Source organism: Tinamus guttatus, unplaced genomic scaffold, assembly GCF_059628265.1.
Source record: "Tinamus guttatus ecotype Peru unplaced genomic scaffold, ASM5962826v1 Tinamus_guttatus_pri_ptg000106l, whole genome shotgun sequence".
Classification (NCBI taxonomy): Eukaryota; Metazoa; Chordata; class Aves; order Tinamiformes; family Tinamidae; genus Tinamus; species Tinamus guttatus.
In genome coordinates, this window is record NW_028288640.1 from 1,476,808 (window position 1) to 1,496,847 (window position 20,040).

Sequence of the window (20,040 nt, forward strand, 5' to 3'; positions counted from 1 at the left end):
CTCCTGCCCTGCACTTCCTGCCCCTTCCCTGCCCATCTCTGCTGCCTGGAGCTGTCCCTGCCAGCAGCTCTTCCTCTGTCCCTGTGTCTTGTCCCTGCCATGGCTCACAGATCCCGTATCACCCTCCATGTGTTCAGCTCTGCCCTACAGAAACCTCCTGGCTCTGTGGCCACAGGTTGTAATGACTAGGTCACATAAAGTCCTCCGAAGCCACAATGATGATGGTGATGCTATCTGTAATATAAGGTGGGGATGAAGCAGCTTGCTGAGGTTTCTCCAGACCTCTTAATCCCTCACTGCCCTAATCCCTGCCAGGTGTCTCTCCTCTCAGGCAGAGCTTCTCCCTGGAGGCCCATGGGGAGCTCCCCAGGCAGGCTGAGCGCTGCCCCTCGCAGGCTGCAGAGTCACTGCCCCGGGCACACAGCAGGCGCAGGGACACTGCTCTGAAGAACAGACCTGGCTGCACTCCCTGCCTTCACCGCCCTGCAACGTCCCTGCGAGAAGGAAGCAGGATGCTCTGTCCCTGTGACAGTGGCAGGGAACGCCTGCCCTGCAGCATCTCCTCAGCCTGCTATGCCCTCAATAATCCAGGAGAGAGACTATTAAAATCCCAGTGCATAATGACATGGACTGAGAGCAGAAGTCCCCTCCAGAAAGCTCAACAGCATTGCCCTGCAGCCAGACACTCACCATGTAAATGGCTGTGAAGATTTTGCCATGCACTGAGTTCTGCTCTGTCCTCCCGCTCCACACTGCCGTTCCCCTCTCGCTGCCTTCTCTCCTCCCCTGTCCGCAGCAGCAGGCAGTGCCCGCAGCCCTGCTGCTCTTGGCACAGGAGCTGCTCCTGCACTCGGCTGTCTCTGGGCAGTGCTGCCAGGCTGCCACGAGCTGCCTCCGTCCCAGGAGCCTGGCCCCGCTCAGGAGCAGAGGCCCAGCTGAAATCACCAATTTCTCTGTCCCTTGTGCCCCCTCCTCCTGGGAAATGTTCACTTCAATAAACTAAAATAATCACCTGTTGTCCTTTGCTAATGAGTGGAGAGAGATTATTCCAACATGGCAATTTATTGCATCAAAGGTTGACTATCTATGAAAGTTGGAAATACCCCACTCTGGAAGCCTCATTTCATATCCCTTAACTAGACAGGAGACCAAGGAGTGGACAAATAGGAGTTAATTGACACATGGTCCAGGTGCTGATTCAGAAATATCAATCTGGGCAGTACCTGTCTAGGCCTGGATCTGAAGTTGTATTCGGATTCCTTCTGTAAACTGCACAAATACAGCAATGGTGGGGTTCCCCCTGCCAAAAGTGAAGTGAGCAGATCACAGAGATCTGCCCACGAGGTCCTTGTCAAAGCTCCACCACAGTCACTGGAGATGCAGGGTGAGAGTCAGCAGCTCCCACAGAAACACCTGGTGACAGCAGAAGAGACTGAGGAGGTGCAAGGCATGTGTCAGTGTCTGCTTGCTCTGATGGAGCTACTAGGAGACCTGCATGATCCTAGAGCACGAGTTGGGGAATCGGCCGTCTTGGCCATCTGAAATGACCCCAGATGCCAACTACGACAGCAGCAACACTCCCCATGAAGCTGAGGTATGGGAAGACTGCAGGATTAACCAACAGCTCTTGTAATTCAATGCAGAGTCTTGATTTGATGTCACAGAAAAGTGCTGGCAGGGCTTTGTCTGATGCCTGAAGTGTCCAGCACAACCACACGTCTCTAGCAGATACAGCAGGGCACCCACAGGAAAACCATGTCCCCTTGGAGTGATTGCTGGGCAAGTGCCCCAGGGCATCCTGCGTTTCTGTCCTGTACCCAAACACAGACATTCCAGCACTGGCTGTAGGGAAAGCCCATCCCGTCTACATCCAGGGTGCTGCATAAATGGGAGGCACCCCGGCCCCGCCACGTCTCTGCTCCAGGCTCTGCACTCTCAAACCCTTCTAGCTCTCCTCCCCTGAACTCCTCTTCATCCCACCACATGACATGAACAGGTAACGGGCTAATAAGGACCTCCGGGTGGCTGCATCAAAGGCTGTCAAGGCCCATGGACATCTTCAGTGGCACCTTGTTCTTCCTGAACCAGCGTCAGGCACAGGAGAGAGTGCCCGTTGGGCTGCTTTGTGTGAGAGGAAATGCCCATGGCCAGGAATAGGTGTTCCCTCACTGGAGAAGCTCCAGCCTGGCTACCTTGGCCCAGGTCTCCTTCCCTACCATTCTCGTGCTCTCTGTGCAGGTCCCATCCCTGCTGCCGCCCACCTCTCCCTCCAGCCCCACCGCTCACCTCCCTCGTGTACTCCTGCACTCCAGGGATCCCGTCCATGGATGAGGAACAGCCGTTCACCTGCTGCTCCTTCTCCATCTCCATCTCCAGGACTTGCTCTGGGGACAGCCCTGCATGGCCAGAGTGTTTCCAGCCTGTCTTCTACACAGACAGACGCGTCCTCACAGCCCATGTCATAGCCCTGTCCTCTGATCAGCTGCTCACACTGAGGGGACCTCATAGGCCCTTGGCTGGGACTGGTTCTGCTGCTGGACAATCCTGCACGGGGCAGCAGTGACCTCACAATGTGCCCTGGAACCTTCAGCTGGCTCTGGCCTATCAGCAGCAGGGACAGAGGTGACGTCACAAGAAACCTCAGCAACCCAGAGCCTCTTGATGACGTCAAGTCTACAGAGAAGGATGTGACCTCACAGTCACCCTCAGAGCCACATCCCTGCTTTTGGGCTATCAAGGACTGGCCCAGCAGTGACCTCACTACCAATATCCAGGCCATGTCCCTGCTGCTAGCCTATCAGGGACTGGCACAGCAGTGACCTCACTAACAAACATCCAGGCCATTTTCCTGCTGCTGGCCTACCAGGTCCTGAGGCAGAAAGGCCAACACAACCAACATCCAAACCATGGGCCTTTTCTGTCTGGTCACCACCGGACACTGAGGTAACATCACAACAGCCTGTGGGAGCTAAGAGCCCCCTCTGGACTATCCAGAGCAATAAGTGTCCTCAGAGTCACAAGTTTGGGTCTATCAGCTACTCAGGCAGAAAGGACCTCAGAGTACGAACAGCAGCCATGGCCCTGCTGCTGGCATGTCACGTTCTCACACAGAAGGGACCCTGTCATTGGTCCCAGGGACATCGGCAAGGTTGTTCTCCAGGGTGTGCTTGCTCCTGCAGTGCTTTCCCAGGAGAGGGTCTAGGAAAGAGCAGTGCCCTGGTCCCAGACACAAGTCACCACCTGCGGAGGTCAGCCTAAGGTCAGTAGCAAAGAATGTCCCCTCGGCAGATGAGGGGCTGAGCAGGAGAGGCGGGAGCTGCAGCCACCTGGCCAGCACATGATCAAGGAACTCACTGGACAGCCTCACATGTGATCAGCGCGTGATCATCTGGTTGATGGGTTGGTTGGGTTTGGGGCTTAACGTGCTGCCAGGCAGGGCGGGGGCTGTCTCCGGGGTCAGAAGCTCTATAAATTGTGTTTAAATAAAGGTCTTTGGTTTCACAACACCGAAGACTGTGATTGCTTCAGACACTGCAAATGTCGCCCAAAGTTGGGGCAAGAACACAGGGGAAGCTCACAAAGCCCGAACCCGGCAGTGTAACCCAGCTGAACCAGGAACGGAGCAGGAAGAACTCTGGTGGGCACCCATCGCTTAATTAGAGGACAGCATCCTGGGAACCACGGGAGGCAGAATGTCTCAAGGGCAGAAACGCAGCCTGGACGCGCTGCAGCGCGTGGTGCACAAAGAGAACTGGCAGGTTTCTGGGAAGGATTTAGTCACTCTACTAGAGTGGATTCGGGAGAAGGTACCTACTTTCCCGAAGGAAGGCACACTGCAGCGAGAGGTGTAGGAAGAACTCGGAAAGGGCCTTAAGGAGGCGATGGTGGATGGTGATACAGCCGCAGTAAAACATGTGAGCACCTGGTGGCAGATCATGGTCACCTTAAAAACGGCCTGGGATCTTCAGGGGGACAAAAGCAATCAGCCACATGCAGCAGCACCATCAGCACCACCGTATGGGGGGGCGGCTGATCCTCCGTGCGACCATCCGTTCGACCCAGGCCCCATGGACCCGGAGAAGGAACCTGATTTCCACCCTCAGACCCACATAATGAGGTTACAAAAGGGGATCAAGGGTTGATTCACTGGGAAATGTTTAGCAGAGAGGCAGTTCAACAGGGGAACTTAGAAATATTAACAGCTATGCCGGTCGTGTATGCGTTGTTGGTGCATTTGACTGAGAAAAACCAAATCCTGCCTTAAAAGGGAGAAGCGGGGAAGTGTTTTCAATGTGGAGAGAATGGCCATCTCAAGAAAAACTGCCCCAAAGGCCGGGAGGTGGAAGCAAGCCAGCTCCAGCTCACTTATTCACGTGCCATATGGGTCATTGACAGATCCACTTCGAGTGCTGGAGTGGATCTTCTTACCTCATGGACAGTCAAAAAGAAATTATCACCACAACAGAAGAATATGCACAGTTAATTCAGAAAGCAACAATGCGCTTAAGAATATTAAACAGCAGCGATCCAAGATTCATTTATCTTCCTGCAACAAAGGAAAATTTGCAATGGTTATTAGTAGAACATTTAATCATGCAGGTGGCTTTAGCAGACTTTGCAGGACAGATGAACATTCACTATCCCCTGCATATGTTGTGGTCAGAACTTCCTAACATTCCCTTATTAGCAAGGTGTCTTTGGCAGCAAACTCCCCTTTCAGGTATTACTGTCTTCACAGATGGATCAGGACAAACTAAAAAGGCTGCCATTGCCTGGAAAATGTCAGCGGACGCAGAGCGGCAAACTGAGGTTCAAGTACCAGGCTCCACACAGCTGGTAGAGCTGGTAGCTGCAACCATGGCTTTTTAAAAATTCACAACTCTAAATCTTAATGTTGGAACAGATTCCTTAAATGTCGAAGGCCTGTTGAAGCGCTTGGAGGGAGCTACACTTTGAGAGGTTGCCAATCCTTTGCTGATGGCCCAATTGTGAAATTTATGGACTTTGTTAAATAGCTGAGCCAATCCCTGCTTTATTACTCACGCATGGTCACATACTGGGGAGAAAAGTCGGGATGTGTGTAAGCACTGGTTAAGATGTTTTGCGGTCATGGGTGTTCCAAAAACGATAAAAACAGACAACGGGCCTGTGTATGGTGCTATGCAAACCCAGGACTTCCTTAAACAATGGGGCGTTCAACATATCTTCGATATTCCTCATTCTCCTACTGGGCAGGCAGTGATTGAACGCTCGCACCAGACCCTAAAAAATATGTTCATTAAACAGAGAGGGGGAGCTCAGAGAGATGGCCCCCAAGAAAGATTGGATAAAGCATTATATGTATTAATTTTTTAAATCGTAACATAGCAGGTGAGAGCTGAGTTACTCAGCCAACGGTCAGAAAGTTTACAGCCAAGATCCCAAGTTACCATAAAAGATCTAGTTACAGGGAAGTGGGAAGGTCCAAAAGACTTAGTAACTTGGGGGAGGGATTATGCTTTTGTTTTGACAGACAGGAAACCAAGATGGGTCCCTTCACGATGTGTACGGCCCTGGCTTTCCTCAGCAGTTGTGCAGCCTTTGTCCCAAACTGGGTCAAACAGCCAAGAAACATATGGGTAACGTTAGCCATGTCAACAACAGACAATCCCTTTCAAACAAGTTTAATAGGAGTATTTTCTTGGTTAAGACAGTTTGGGCTTTGGAAAATGCAAATTGTAAAGTTTTTGATTATTAGGTTAATTGCATTTTGCTTGTTGTTAATTGTCTACGTTGTCTGTTATCATGTGTACAATGGTTAATTGTATGATCAATCAATCAAGTGATGACCGCTCAAATAAAAACTAAATAAGGAAGGGGGAGATGTGGAGGTTAACCTAAGGTCAGTAGCAAATAATGTCTTTGCTTTCATAACACCGAAGTCTGTGAATCCTTCATACGCTGCAGATTTTCCGTTGTCCATCTTTTCCCTGCTGCCTCCCATGCAATTAATGTGGCCTTCCAAGAAAATCCCGCTGCTCTGTGCCCTCCACAAGGTATTTGTGCACAGCATGAAGATCTCTCCGGGCCTTCTCTGGTCTAGGCTGAACAAACATCCCTCTTCCAGGTCTCCTTACCTGCCTCATGCTCCAGGCCCTGACCAACTTCTCGTCCCTGTGCTGAACTCTCTCTGGTTTGTTTGTTTCCTTGCAGAACTGGAGAGCCCAAATGGGATCTGGTATAGAGGCATGGTGTCCACTGTGCCAAAAAGAGTGGTAGAACACGCATGTGGCCCCACTGGCCGTGCTCTCCCAAATAAATACCCGTGAGAATGGCCAAACTATGGCACAGGGACCCAAAAGGCCTCCCCTTGCTGACCACTAAGGCACCGAGATGAGATGTGGGTGCCCTTGGCCACCACCAGGACATACCCCTGGGAGTCCCTATGGCAACGGCCAGGGCTTTGTGATGGGGGTGGCATCATGTCCCCAGGGCCATTGTGATGGGGCAGTGCCCATGGCAACCAAGGCTGTGTTAGGCCAGAGCACCACCCTTGGGGTTGCACTCTGAGGAGAGCAGCTCTTGCAGAAGGAGCAGCTCGCGTTGGTCCCCAGAGCAGCAAGTCCCCGGGTGCAGCGAGTGCCCTGGAGATGGAGAAGGAGAGGCAGGCGAACGCCTGCTCCCAGCCCAGCAATGGGCGTCCTGCCAGGAGCAAGAGCACAAGGAAGGTGAGTGCTGGGGCTGGAGGGGGAGGCTGACAGCAGGGATGGGAGCTGCATGGAGAGCACAAGCATGGGGGGCCAAGCCAGCCAGACCTCACCTCCTCTGGCCAGGGGCTGCTTCTTGCTGGCTGTGGGGATTTTCTCGAACACAAAGCATGACTGGGATGCTCCAAGGCCCATATGGATCCTGGGAGCCCTGTGCGGAGAGTCAGAGATCCTCTTTGGACCACATGTAGCTGGGCTGTGCTCGACCATGAGCTTCCCTTCAACATGGGGCTGGGGCTTCCCGTGCCTCAGAGGCTGCTTGTAGCAACACAACCCTCTCCATCATGTGCCTCCTTCTCCCTGCAGGTGGGCAAGCAGGAACCGCACGCAGCGAGGTGACGCTTGCAGACCCTGACTTTGTCCCCACAAAAGGACAGGCGGCCTTTGCTGTCTGACACCCAGGGCTTTGAAGATGCTGATCAGGTCATTGCAAAGGTACAGAGCTGAGCAGTGAGGCCGGCAAAGGCCCTGCCTGACCGCTGCCCTTCTCAAGACGACTCCTGTGAGGCTCAGGGAGACCCTGCCCAGCAGAGCTGGGCTAAGAGCGGAGGTGCCACATCTGCCTCCCAAACCACCGCGCACTGCCAGGGCAGGCAGCCAGGCACATGGAGGCCTGGAGGCTCCTGCATGTAAAACACCAGGGTCTACAGGGAAAAAGAAGCTGCCTGCTCCAGAAAAGCCTTGCAGAGCTTCTGCCAGGTGCAGGACCAAGGCCATTGATACGGAAGATGTGGCCAGGAGACTGGTGGACATAGTGATGGAGGGATTAGAGACAGTGGCAATAGGGAAGCTGCTGCCAGGGAACCCTCGGGGGCTGCTGGGGGTGCTGTGATGTCTCTGGAGTGCAGGAAGAGACTGGAAGAGTCCATGTCTCTTGATTTGCCTGCCCTTCAAAAAGCCAAGCGAGATGCTGGTGTTCCCCACCGGGCAATTCCGGACCAGGGCCACTGCTTGCCTGAGGCCGGACCTGGGCCTTGTGCACTGGGACAAACAAGGATGGTGCCAGAAGTGTGGTGCTTAGCCCAGTGTGTCCTTGATGCAGAGGCAGTTGCAGGCTGAGGACCCTCTGTTTAGGTGTGCAGGTAGTGGCGTGCTGCAGTGCTCTGCTCCAGAGCCCAGCCTGCCACCCCAGGGTCCTGCTGGGAGAGCAGAGGGAGGACTGTTGGTTTCCCTGTTCTCTCCTTGGAGCATCCTGGTGTGACCCAGGGGTTCTCACAGTTTCATGGTTTCTGTCAGCTGATGTTCAGGCTTGCAGTTTCTGATCGTCTCGATGATTACCTGAGTCTTCAGGATTTGAGTCACTCTAATGGAGTCAGTTATCTTCTCACTCCTTTTAAGGCTTTCTGTTGAAGCTGGACCCTCATTACATCTTCCCATGGCAGACCCTAATCCATTGTGATCCCTCATACAAACTGGTAGTTAAACAAAGCAGTCAGAGCCATTTCTGCACTTTGTGGATATGCAGACACTTGCAGACAGAGAGATGCCCCCTCACAAGAATCAGGTTTCTCAGGGGATGGATGGCTCTGTGATACCTGTTCTTGGTCAGTGGTGGAGGCGGCAATTTGAAATCCACAGGTCCCTTTGGAAAGAGTCTCAGAATAGCAGATTCCTTGAGCTTGCTTTTAGGGAGCCATCTGGAGGTAGGGATCCAACACCCTGCTGAAGACACTTCCCAGTAGAGGTGTTGTCTTTAGGCTTTTCCAGTGAAATTTACATTATCTCTGAGGATAGGAGGATATCTGAGAACCTCTCTGGGTCTTTGTGCCATATTTTGCCCACGATCCTGGATTTGTATTTGGGAGAACACAACCAGGAGGGCCACTGACATATTCTACCTCTGTTTTTGGCACAGTGGGGACCATGCCTGTACACCAGATCCCATTTGGTCTCTCCAGTTCTGCACAGGCACTAACAAGTGAGAGGGAGTCCAGCACAGGGACAAGAAGATGGTCAGGGGCTGGAGTGTGCCGAAGAAAAGGAGATGCTGGAAGAGCAAGGTTTGTTCAGGGTAGACCAGAGAAGTCCAAGGAGGATCTTCATGCTGTGCAAATCTCCCTTGTGGAGGGCACAGAGCAGTTGGATTTTCTTGGAGGGTCACACAAATGGCATGTGAGGCAACAGTGAGAGAAAAAGAAATGAACAATGGGAAATGCTTCTTAGATACTAAGAACCAATCTTTTTGTCTATGAGCATGACCAAACTCTGCATAGGATCCAGAGAGAGATTCTTAGATCTCCTTCCTCAGAGATAACCCAAAGTTCGTTGGACCTGCCTGCTGGGACCTGCCTTCAGCAGGATCTCCTGCTGCAACCTCAAGGAATCTACTCTTCTGAGAAAGGCTCTACAGGCTTTTTGCTTTTAAAAGTCCTCAGGAAGGTTTCTTGATCTGTGATAAGATAGAGATGATATGTCAGAAAAGAGCAAACGTATTCTTAACATGTCTTCCCTCCAGAGGGCTTGAGACAGGACATTGGTTCCTGACAGGTTCCAAAACCACGGGTTAGGCCAGGTAGAAAATCTGAGGAAGTTTCTTCAAATTTTATGAATTATGCCCAGCTTTCTTTCATCTGACCCCGAGGAAAGCCATTTCTCTTTTGCACCTTACTTATGCTTTGGGGTTTTCCATTACACCTCCAAGTAGTGTTTCTCCCCTGGGTATAGTTCTTGGCACCTGCCTCTCTTTGGGACCTGTAGAGCCCTGGCACCCTGCATCTCCCACACTTTGACCCTGGGTGTCTCAGGACAGGCTCACCCAGTGCATCACTGCTGTCCAGGCTCCCATATGGAGCCTGTAAGGCACTGTCATGCCTCAGGAGCTGAATTTTGACTTGATCACAAGTTGGAAATCTCCCCACTCCCGTACTGCTGAAGCTTCCAACAACCAACATTCCTCTTTCCATAGTGTTTGCACAGTCCTGGAGTAAATCTTGCAGAAGGGAGACTGCATCCCTCTTGAAGCTTTCAGATATGTGGCATTCCAGACACTGAAAGCAAAGCACGCCTTTCCTCCTTTCTTTGGGTTGCCTATTCAGCCTCTAGCATCCTGACTTTGGCACAGGAAGGTGCAGTCTGCGCCCTGGGGTCTTTCCCCATTCTCTCTCCTGTCTCCTCTGTGTCTGCTCAGTCTGCTCGATGCACTAGGGTCATGGGAAGTGTTGATTTAGGGAGCTCCCCTGAAGCCATGAGAAGCTGCAGAGCTGAAGGCCTGATGGAGGAAGTCTGGGACGTGGCTGTTTCCCCTGCCCGCTCCTGCTCCCATCTTAAGGGTCCAGGAGGGTCCAGTGCTTTTGGTGTTGGGGGACTGAGTTTCCTTTGACATCCCCAAGTCCTTCTTTGGGTTGCTCTGAGCAGCCAGGAAAATCCCTCTTCTCTAGGGTCTTGCATCAGGGCCTTTTCCCTGCTTTTGTAGAGAAGCTGAGGCAGGTCTGGGATCTCCAAAAGCAGCATGGCCCACATCATGACCCAGGGCACCCAGGAGCTGTGTGGCTCTCCCATTCCCACATGTCCTACTTAAATTGACAATTTCTAACACCATCTTTACAGGCCACGAGTTGGCCATTGTAGAACCGCAGTATTGTGACTCCCCGTGTTACTCTTTGTTCACTCTGGGACCCAGCTGCTGGTTTGCACTTCAGGAGTTTAAAGGTTGCTCTGTCTTTCAGGAAGGCTGTTCCTTGTAGCAAGGGAACCTCATTGTTGACATGCTGGGCTTAGCCTACACTCAAAGAGCACAGTTATTATTTGTGAAATTATTTCAAGCTTTATTTCTGTTTCTTTGCGATTAAGAAAAACCCTGTGTTTGTTTGCAGCTAGTTCTCTAAGGAACTCTCTTTAGGAAAGCAGTCGGGAGTTGCAGCAGATGAGCTCGAACTTTCAGTTGCTGATTCAGTAGAACAGAGAAGCTCCTAACAAGAGTGATGGAAGTCCCAGGTGGCTGATGTGAGAAATGGCAGGTTGGGGAGGGAAGGAAGAGTGTCCATACAGTGCTTGAGCTCTGGGACGGTGGTTCTCCTAGATGTCCAGACTTCATTGGGAGTCATTCTGGATTGATTCCAATTCCAGAATATTGCTGTCGATTACTCTGAAAGCTGGATGTTAATAGTAACAATAAAAACCTGTAAAATCAGATATACTTGTATATTATTGATGTCTCCACCTTTCAGCTACAGTCCCTAAACCTCTCCAATTAGTCATACAAGCCTAGACAAAAATTGCAGGGAGGGACATGGTCTGTGAGAGCTTTTTGCATTTTAATGAGCCCCATGGTATATTTCATGCTGAATCCATGAACCTCAGTTACTGAGAGAATTCAAAGTCAAGATCGACCCTCAACATTTTGTTGAGTTTTAATGGGTCCCACTGATAGTTGTTAGCAGTAAAGTGTCTCCAGGGGCTGATTAGAGCAGAAAATTGTCATCACTGATAACAGGTAGGCAGAGGAAACGTAGGGGTGGCTCTGATGCCACATTAACCCTTGAGGTGTTTTATCAGGCAAAATGTCCAAGCTCGGCCACTGAGCTTCTGGGAAAGGAGATCCTTTCTCCCACATGTTTTCCAGGTCCTCTTGGGGACAGTGTGTGGGTGGGGCTGTGCAGTGCTCAGTGCAGGACAATGATATGACACCTTTTGGGGTGTCAGCAAGAGGGACACTGAGGCCCAGTGTCTCCTGACAGGCCTTGGTGGCAGAGACAACAGCCATAGCCAAGAAGATGCTGACCTGCTCTGGTGTCTTTGGGCCTTGGCAGTGCCTTTGTCTGTCTCCAGCAGAGCCTGTCCTGTGCTGTCTCATGCCTGCAGCCGTGTCCATGCAGCCTGTAGACACCCACCCTGCTTCCCCACTTTGCATGGGATCTCCTTCCCTTCACTGTTGTCTCTGCATCCCCACTGGCTGTTCCTTCCCAAAGCCATGGGATGATCCTTGGCTCCTCCTGGGTGTCCTGTTGCACCACAGCACCAGCCTTCAGGTGTCATTTCTTCATCCTGATGTCCAGTTTGAAATTCTCTAAACTGGGGATTTTTGGGGTTGTTTTGGCTATTCATACTGCCTCCCACTACCAAGTAAAGCTCCTGGCAGTACCACAGTGTGGGGAAGAATATAACCTTGTCTGTCAGGACAGATAGAAGTTTGAGGAACTGAGGACAGGGCTGAGGAGAAGGCTTTAGGTTTAGGCTTTAGGGTTGTGATCAGTGGCGCAGAGCCTAATTGGAGACCTGCAGCTCTTGGTACCAGGAGTCAGTCAAAACCTGTTCAGTTTATTAATCAGTGACCTGAAGGGACAGAGTGCACCCTCAGCAAGTTTGCTGAGGATAGAAAAGTGGGAGGAATGGCTGATAGCCCAGAGGTCTGTGCAGGCTTTAAAAGGGACCTGTACAGCCTGGGGAGTTGCGGGTAGAGGAACCTCATGAATTTCATCATGGGCAAGTGCAGGGTCTTGCAGCTAGGGAGGAATAACCCCATGCACCTGGACAGGCTGGGGGTTGACCTGTTGGAGAGCAGCTCCACAAAAAGGGACCTGGGAATCATGGCTGGCAACAAATTGAGCATGAGCCATCAGTGTGCCCTTGTGGCCACTGATACTGGTGGCTGAGGTCTGATGGTACTCAGAGTGCCCCCACAATATTGCAATGGCAGGAGATGTCTTTGGGTGGCCACTAGCTCCAGGCTGTGGTGTTTCACTGCGGGTGCAGGAATCGCCCTCCACTGCCCCTTCCCTGGGCCTCCTGGGTCCCCAGTGCCTCTCTGGGGATTGCAGAGCCCTCCTTTCCCCATGTGCACCTGGGTTTACTGCTCTACCTTCTGGTCCCTGCACTGTGAGTCATCCCTGTTTCGTTAAAGCTGCACTCAGTGCCCATTCCCAGGCAAACCCTGTGCCTGGAGATCCCCTGGGGGTTCCCTCATCAGCACAGTCACGTGTGGGGCAGCCTGGCACAGGCAATGCAGAGACCATTGCCTATCTGCAGTGGTCACTGAGAGATGAACCCTAGATTGAGGCTTAACAGATCACCCTGGAATGCTGAGGTCATCCCCTGGATCTCATGGAGTTCACAAGCAGAAGAGCAGGCCCATTTGTGGTTGCACACCCTTGAGCATATTTTTTGATTCCTGTTTCTAAAGAGAGGCCAGATTCAGGACCATCATAGGGCAGATCCCCTTTCATTATGGAAATGTTATTCTGGAGTCCAACTGTGGCTTAAGGGAGCCCAAGGACTGGTCCTGCCTGTTCTTCCAGGGTACGAGGGAAAACAAGCCTCTCTCTTCCAGGTTATGAGATTTCCTGGGCCATATCTGCAGAATAAAGCATGGAAGGACAGCACAGAAGTGAGGAGGCCAACTCTAAATAGAGAAAGTCTTGCTGCCCTCCTGGAATGTGTCTTCAGGAAAGATGAACTGCCATGGGAAGGCTGCCTCTAGACTTTCCTTCAATTCACTCATGTTTAGTTTTGTGTGTTGGAGCTTTGCATGGAACCATGGAAACCTGTGGTGACACTTGGTTGCCATTTCTGTCATATTAGAGAGATTTGAGATCACACTCTAACCATAGGCACGAGAGCTGAGATCTCCTAAACAACACTGGACCCCTGGTCTTGCCCCACCTGCCCTTGTCCCGCCGTGACTCTGTACCCCAGAGGTCCCTTGGTGTCACTGCTGGAAAAGACCCTGCAGAGGGAAACTCTCCTCCTTGCACTGGGCACATCCAAGGGAGCTCAAAGAAGCGGCTCAGATAAACCCCCTGTCTGCTATTGAAGGGGGAAGCCTGTCTTCCTGCTTAATCATGGTCTGTGTTTAAGTGCTGAAGGAGAGATTGCTGTGCAGACATGACAAAAACTAGTTATCTTTATTTTATCATTTATTATTTTAAGATGGATGTAAAAGAGAGAAGTAAAAAAGAAATAAATGGATAAAATACGACCTATAGGCAGATATCCTGGTGAGTGAATGAAACAGTTGTTACCATTGACCTTGTACCCACTGGATGAGTTTCTTCAGTGCCTCCTTGAGCTCCTTGTTCCTCATGCTGTAGATGAGGGGATTCAGGGCTGCAGGCAGCACCGAGTACAGAATGGACACAACCATATCTAGAAGTGGGGAGGAGATAGAGGGAGGCTTCAGGTAGGCAAACAATACAGGAATGACAAACAAGGACACCACAGCCAGGTGCGGGAGGCACATGGAAAAGGCTTTGTGCTGGCCCTGCTCAGAGGGGATCCTCAGCACAGCTCTGAAGATCTGCACATAGGACACCACAATGAAAACGAAACACCCAAAGATTAAACAGGTACTAACAACAAGAAGCCCAACTTCCCTGAGGTAGGAGTGTGAGCAGGAGAGCTTGAGGAGGTGGGGGATCTCACAGAAGAACTGCTCCACCACATTGCCTTGGCATAGTGGAATGGAAAATGTGTTCCCTGTGTGCAGGAGAGCATAGAGAAAGCCACAGGCCCAGATAGCTACTGCCATTTTAACACAAGCTCTGATGCCCAGGAGGGTCCCATAGTGCAGGGGTCTGCAGATGGCAACGTAGCGGTCATAGGCCATGACTGTGAGGAGAGAAAACTCTGCTGCAAAAAAGAAGACGAAGAAAAATATCTGGGCAGCACATTCCAAATAGGAAATGGCCCTGGTGTTCCACAGAGAATTGTGCATTGATTTGGGAACAGTTGTGGAGATGCAGCCAAGGTCAAGGAGGGAGAGGTTGAGGAGGAAGAAGTACATGGGGGTGTGGAGGTGGTGGTTGCAGGCTACGGCTGTGATGATGAGGCCGTTGGCCAGGAGGGCAGCCAGGTAGATGGCCAGGAAGAGCGAGAAGTGCAAGAGCTGCAGCTCCCGCCTGTCTGAGAATGGCAGGAGGAGGAGGTCACTGAAGGAGCTGCTGTTGGACATTAGCTCCCTGCAGTTATGTGGACCTGTCTAAGGAAAGCAATGAGAAGTTAGGAGGGACTTTACAAGAAATAAAATTCCGAAGTCATTTCTTTTATGACACCACTCACCACTGCCTCTCTTTAGTAAGAGTAAGAGTGTCTTAGTGCAGTTCCTTTGCTTGAGCTCCATTTTTCACTGGTTGTGTGTGCTGTGAGGAGCAGAGACCTCAACTCGAGAGCTGTCTGTGCTGAACAGTAGTGGGAAATGGGGAACGGAGGCCACACTTTTGGATGTTTTACCTTTTCTGGCAGAACGGAGGCCACACTTTTGGATGTTTTACCTTTTCTGGCAGGTGAGATCCATTCAAGATGTAGATGAGCTTTTCAGCATCTTGACTCCCAAATAAGCAAAGAGGTTTGAGGAACAGTAATTTTTAGTTTCTTTGAGATGTCCTTGTCACTCCTCGTGAGTGTTCCCCAAAGGACAAATCCTTCACATTTCAACTCTGAGTCCTTAGAGGAATGCATCCACAGTCACTTATGTGCAGAGTCAGGACATCTCATTTGTCTGTTAAGTTTCGTTCCCAGAGGTCCTGTGCACCGGTCTCCTTGAGCTAGTGTCATCATGCTCATATGGTGCCCTAAAAGGAGACAGGCCCTGCTGAGAGCAGAGCTGTGCAGTTTCTAAGTGCCCATCTCCACCTTTCTCACCCTGTCTCCATACACCTAAGGGAGGGCTCCACACTCCTGGCCAAAGTCTCACAGGGCTCATTTCAGCTGCTTCTGAACAGCCTCCCACCACCACCTCCATACCCTCAGCATCTCTGCAGCTTCCTCACGGGTCACTCAGATATCACAGAATGGCCGTGAGACAGCAGAGCCTTTCAGGAGGGAAGGGGGCAGCCTGGCAGGACACCACAGGGCAAGAGCCAAAGGACTGGCAACACTGAAGATGGGCTCTCCTTAAGGGAGAGTCAGCTCAATTCCCAGACCCAGGGACTGCTTTTCCTGCAGCTCTACAGGACAGGCTTGGAAAGAACCTCATTCCCATTCAGACCCCTCTGTTCCACAACTTGTAGCATTAATGTCCGAAGTGCAGCTGAAAACACTCAACCATGGGAAGCTGAGAGCAAGAACAGGAGCAGCATGGACAGGAGAAGAATTAAGGAGCAACACCTTCAATGTGCTGGGGGGAGGAAGGGAGAGGGACAGGGAGGCATTGTGGAAAACCTTCACCTTACCAGATGAGTACGTCACCTCACAGAGGGGGACACCTTAGTCCCTTGGTGGGGAGGCTGGAGATGGTCCCATGGCAGGAGAGATCACCCAGGACTGGCTGCAGAGGAGGAGGCTCCTGCCCTGCACTTCCTGCCCCTTCCCTGCCCATCTCTGCTGCCAGCAGCTGTCCCTGCCGGCAGCCCTTCCTCTGTCCCTGGCTCTTGTCCCTGCTCACAGATCCCATACGACCCTATCTGTGCTCAGCTCTGCCCTGCACAAACCTCTGGGCAATGTCCAAAGACAGCTGTGCAGTTGCAGGTCTTAAGAAATAGGTCACATAAAGTCCTAGGAGGCCACAAAGATGATATTGATGCTGCCTCTAGGCTAAGGGGGGGATGAAGCAGATTGCTGAGGTTTCTCACCTCTCCATTCTCTCTTAATCTTTCAGAGAGAAGGTTTAGGACTCTCAGATCCTTACCAAAGTAGAAAACTTGTTCCTTCCTTCTCCCAGCCATAATAAGGAGGCTGAAAGAGCAGATACCTGAAGGAAAGCTCCTTCCCTTTCAAGTAGCCCTTCTCTTGCTCTTCTCCAGGAAAGGACCCCTCGTGCATGTGGCAGGGAATCTCCTCCTCCTGCTAAACCCTGGATACTCCAGGAGAGAGACCTTTAAAATCCCAATCCTTAATTATATGCACTGAGTTTAGAAGAGCCCTCCAAGAACCTCAGCAGATTTGCCCTGCTCACCATGTCAAGGGCTGGAAAGGTTTCTCCCACAACAAGTTCTCCTCTCTGCTCCACACTGCCGTTCCCCTCTCGCTGCCTTCTCTCCTCCCCTGTCCGCAGCAGCAGGCAGTGCCCGCAGCCCTGCTGCTCTTGGCACAGGAGCTGCTCCTGCACTCGGCTGTCTCTGGGCAGTGCTGACAGGCTGCCACGAGCTGCCTCTGTCCCAGGAGCCTGGCCCCGCTCAGGAGCAGAGGAACAGCTGAACTCACCAATCTCTCTGTCCCTTGTGCTCCCTCCTCCTGGGAAATGTGCATGAAGTAAGCTAAAAGAATCACACTTGTTGTCCTTTCCTAATTAATGGGGGAAAAAAGGATTCCAAAATTGCCGTCTGTTTTATCAGAGGATGACTATGAAAGTTGGAAGTGTCCCACTCTGGAAGGCTCTAGTTATGAAGCCCCTAATAGGCAGGACACCCAGAAAGAGGCAAGAGGGGGGCACCATGTAGTATAATGTAGAGACCCTGGCGGATCATTACAGTACAAAAAGTTCATATAATTCAGTGCAGACATTTAATTCAGTGACATAGAAATAGGCTGCAGGGCCAAGATAGATGTCTGGCTTGTCCAGCATAACCAGATGTCTCCTCTAGGAGGCACAGCCTGGGATCTATGGCAAACTATGTCCAATCCCTCCTGCAGCTGAGCGTGCTTCATAAGTGGGAGAGGCACCTCACACCAAGGGGTCTGCTCTGGTCTCTGCTCTCCTAAAAGCTTCTCGCTTTGTTCCCACACAACCTCTTTGCACCCTCGAAATCATGATGGGGCTAATGATGGCCCCAGAATTGGTGGATCGCAGTTGGGTCAAGCCCAAGGACATCTTCAGGGGCACCTTCTCCTGCCTGGACATGGGCTCACCTCTGTCCCAGGCCCCAAGGTGCTGCAAATCAGCTCCGGCAACAAAACCCTCTCCTGTCGTTCCCTCACAGCCCAGCTCTGTTTCTCCCTGGTCTTGGGCACTGCAGCCTTGACTCTCTTAGTGGGAACCTCCTCTCACCACTGCATTGACCCCTGCTCTCCATGCCAGCATGGCTCTGCTCTCAAGTGGGGCCATTGCACACAGTGTCTTTGGCTCTTGCTAACAGGTTTCACCAGGACCAATCTGTCTTCTGTGCCACATCCTGATATTTTGCAGCCCAAATATATGCAAATGCCTGTAGCCTGGCATGGAGACAGAAGCACAAGCTGTCACAGGACCTTAACATCATTGCAATAACTGCGATGCATTATCACCACTCACACAACTGGAGGCCTGCACTGCTGGGGTAAAAGCTCTTCAGGGGAGGCTGTGAGGGAAGAGGAGGAGGGGGCAGGTCCTTTGTGTGGAGGGGCAGCTCGAATGTACAAAGAGCTTCCATGGCATGGACAAGGTTTGGGTATGTGCTTGTGGGTGAGCATCAGATGAAGGGTGACATCATGCTGGGAGCTACAGACCATGCAGTCAGGCTGATGGCGGGGATGACATCTTTAAGCAACATGACAAAGTCTGTGGATCATAGGCCCTGGTTCTTACTGGCAGATCAGGTTGGAAGGCTCTTGAATCCCCCTAACATTCCCTGGAAAGGCAAAGACCAGGATGTAAACAGGCCATGAGGTTTCTGGAGTGCGGACACCAGATGCAACAGAGAAGTCTCAGTTAAGGTGGAAGATATGCAACAGTTTGGGTAGCAACAGGATATAAAATACTACTACTGTTAATAAAAATGAAGTGAAAAAATATTAAAAATATAATACAAATATTAAAAAATAGTGAAGAAACAATGTTCAGCATTGGTATGGGATGCTGAGGGAGTCATTTTTTAGACAGCAATGACAATTTCCCCAGGCTGAAAAATATCCATGAAATTATTTTCCTCGGCCTCCTTGAGTGCCTTGTTCCTTGTGCCGTAGATGAGGGGGGTTCAGTGCTGCAGGCACCACCATATACAGAACAGCCACTACCAGATCCAGAGCAGGAGAGGGGACATAGGGGACCTCAGGTAGGCAAACATGCCAGTGCTAAAGAGAAAGGCAGACAGCGGGCAGGTGCGGGAGGCACATGGAAAAGGCTTTGTGCTGGCCCTGCTCTCAGCACAACAGCAAAGATCTGCTCGTAGGATAAGACTGTGAAAATGAAACAACCAAACATTAAACTGGCACTAATAATAAGATGCCTAACATGGCTGAGGTAGGAGTGTGAGCAGGAGAGCTTGAGGATCTGAAGGATTTCACACAAGAACTGTCCACAGAGTTCTCTCTACAGAAAGAAAACAGGAAAGCGTTAGCAGTGGGGACAGGAACAGATACAGTAGGGCACCTGTAGGAAACCATGTCCCACTGCAGTGCTTGCTGGGCAAGTGCCCCAGGTTATGCTGGGTTTCCTACCTCTACACTAATAAATGAATTCCAACACTGACTGTAGGGAAAATCCATCCCGCCTGCACGCAGCGTGCTGCAAAAATAGGAGACACATCACACTGAGCTCTGTGCTCTGGTCTCTGAACTCTCACACCCTTCTAGCTCTCCTCCTCTGAATTTCTGCTCACTCCACCAGATGATATGAACAGGGACTGGGCTAATGAGGGCCTCAGGGTGGATGGACCGCTGGCTACCCAGGCCTAGGGACTTCTGCAGTAGCACCTTTGCTTTCCCAGAGATTGCTTCAAGAAATCTGCCATCCTGCCCTGTCCCGCAGGCTAGGCAGCTGTGATAGTCACAAGTGCTCCATGTGCCCACCTACAACCCCTTCACACACACACCCGTGGTCCCTACGGCACCGGCATGGCCCTTGGGTGCCTAGGATCCCTTCCTTATCTCCTTAACCCTGCTTCGTGGACTCAGGGGGCCAGCAAAGGGGCTGCTGGTGCTGTCCATGGGCCAGAGTGGGCAAAGGCACTTCTGGAGCATCCTCACAACCTGCTGGACTCTCCATGCGCTTTGGAGTCTTCAGCCGGTGTCCTTGGGGTGGCCTTTGCTGTGGCACAGTGATGCACAGAACATGCAACAGCAGCATCCCTGCACATCTGGGCATGCACTGATGCAAGAAGGAGAAACATGTCCTAAGGATTCATGGTTTAATTCTGCATTTCAGATACCCTAATTCATATTGCTTTCATGTACCCTCATACCAACTTAAGACAAGCTGAAAATGGAGAGGATGAAGAGCAAAGGACTTTTTTTCCTTTTTTTTTTTTTTTTTTTTTTTTGCAGGAGCTGGAGGAGGACCTCGAGCTTAGGCCACAGCAAGGCAGCAAGGCTGCAGGTTATCACACTTCATTTGGAAGGAGACTGTTCCCCTCTGCTGAACTGATAGGCACCAACCAGCTGGCTAAGCTGGTGAGGACAGCCTTAAATAGGGAGTGAGTCAGGGCAGAAGAAGACTCCAGCAAGAGTGAGGAATTGATGGCCTGGGATGGCAGGGAAATGTGCAGGAGATGTAGACAAAGGAAACCCT

General features: G+C 51.3%; 1 protein-coding gene across 1 annotated transcript; it reads right to left on the reverse strand.

Moving 5' to 3' along the window:
- Positions 1 to 1,227: 1,227 nt before the first annotated feature.
- Positions 1,228 to 14,631, reverse strand: LOC148595401 (olfactory receptor 14A16-like). Its single transcript, XM_088520942.1, has 2 exons — positions 13,741 to 14,631; positions 1,228 to 1,269 (listed from the first exon to the last, which is right to left on the reverse strand). Exons 1-2 carry the CDS (start codon positions 14,629 to 14,631, stop codon positions 1,228 to 1,230), a joined length of 933 nt encoding a protein of 310 aa, XP_088377068.1.
- Between the last annotated feature and the right edge of the window lie 5,409 nt (positions 14,632 to 20,040).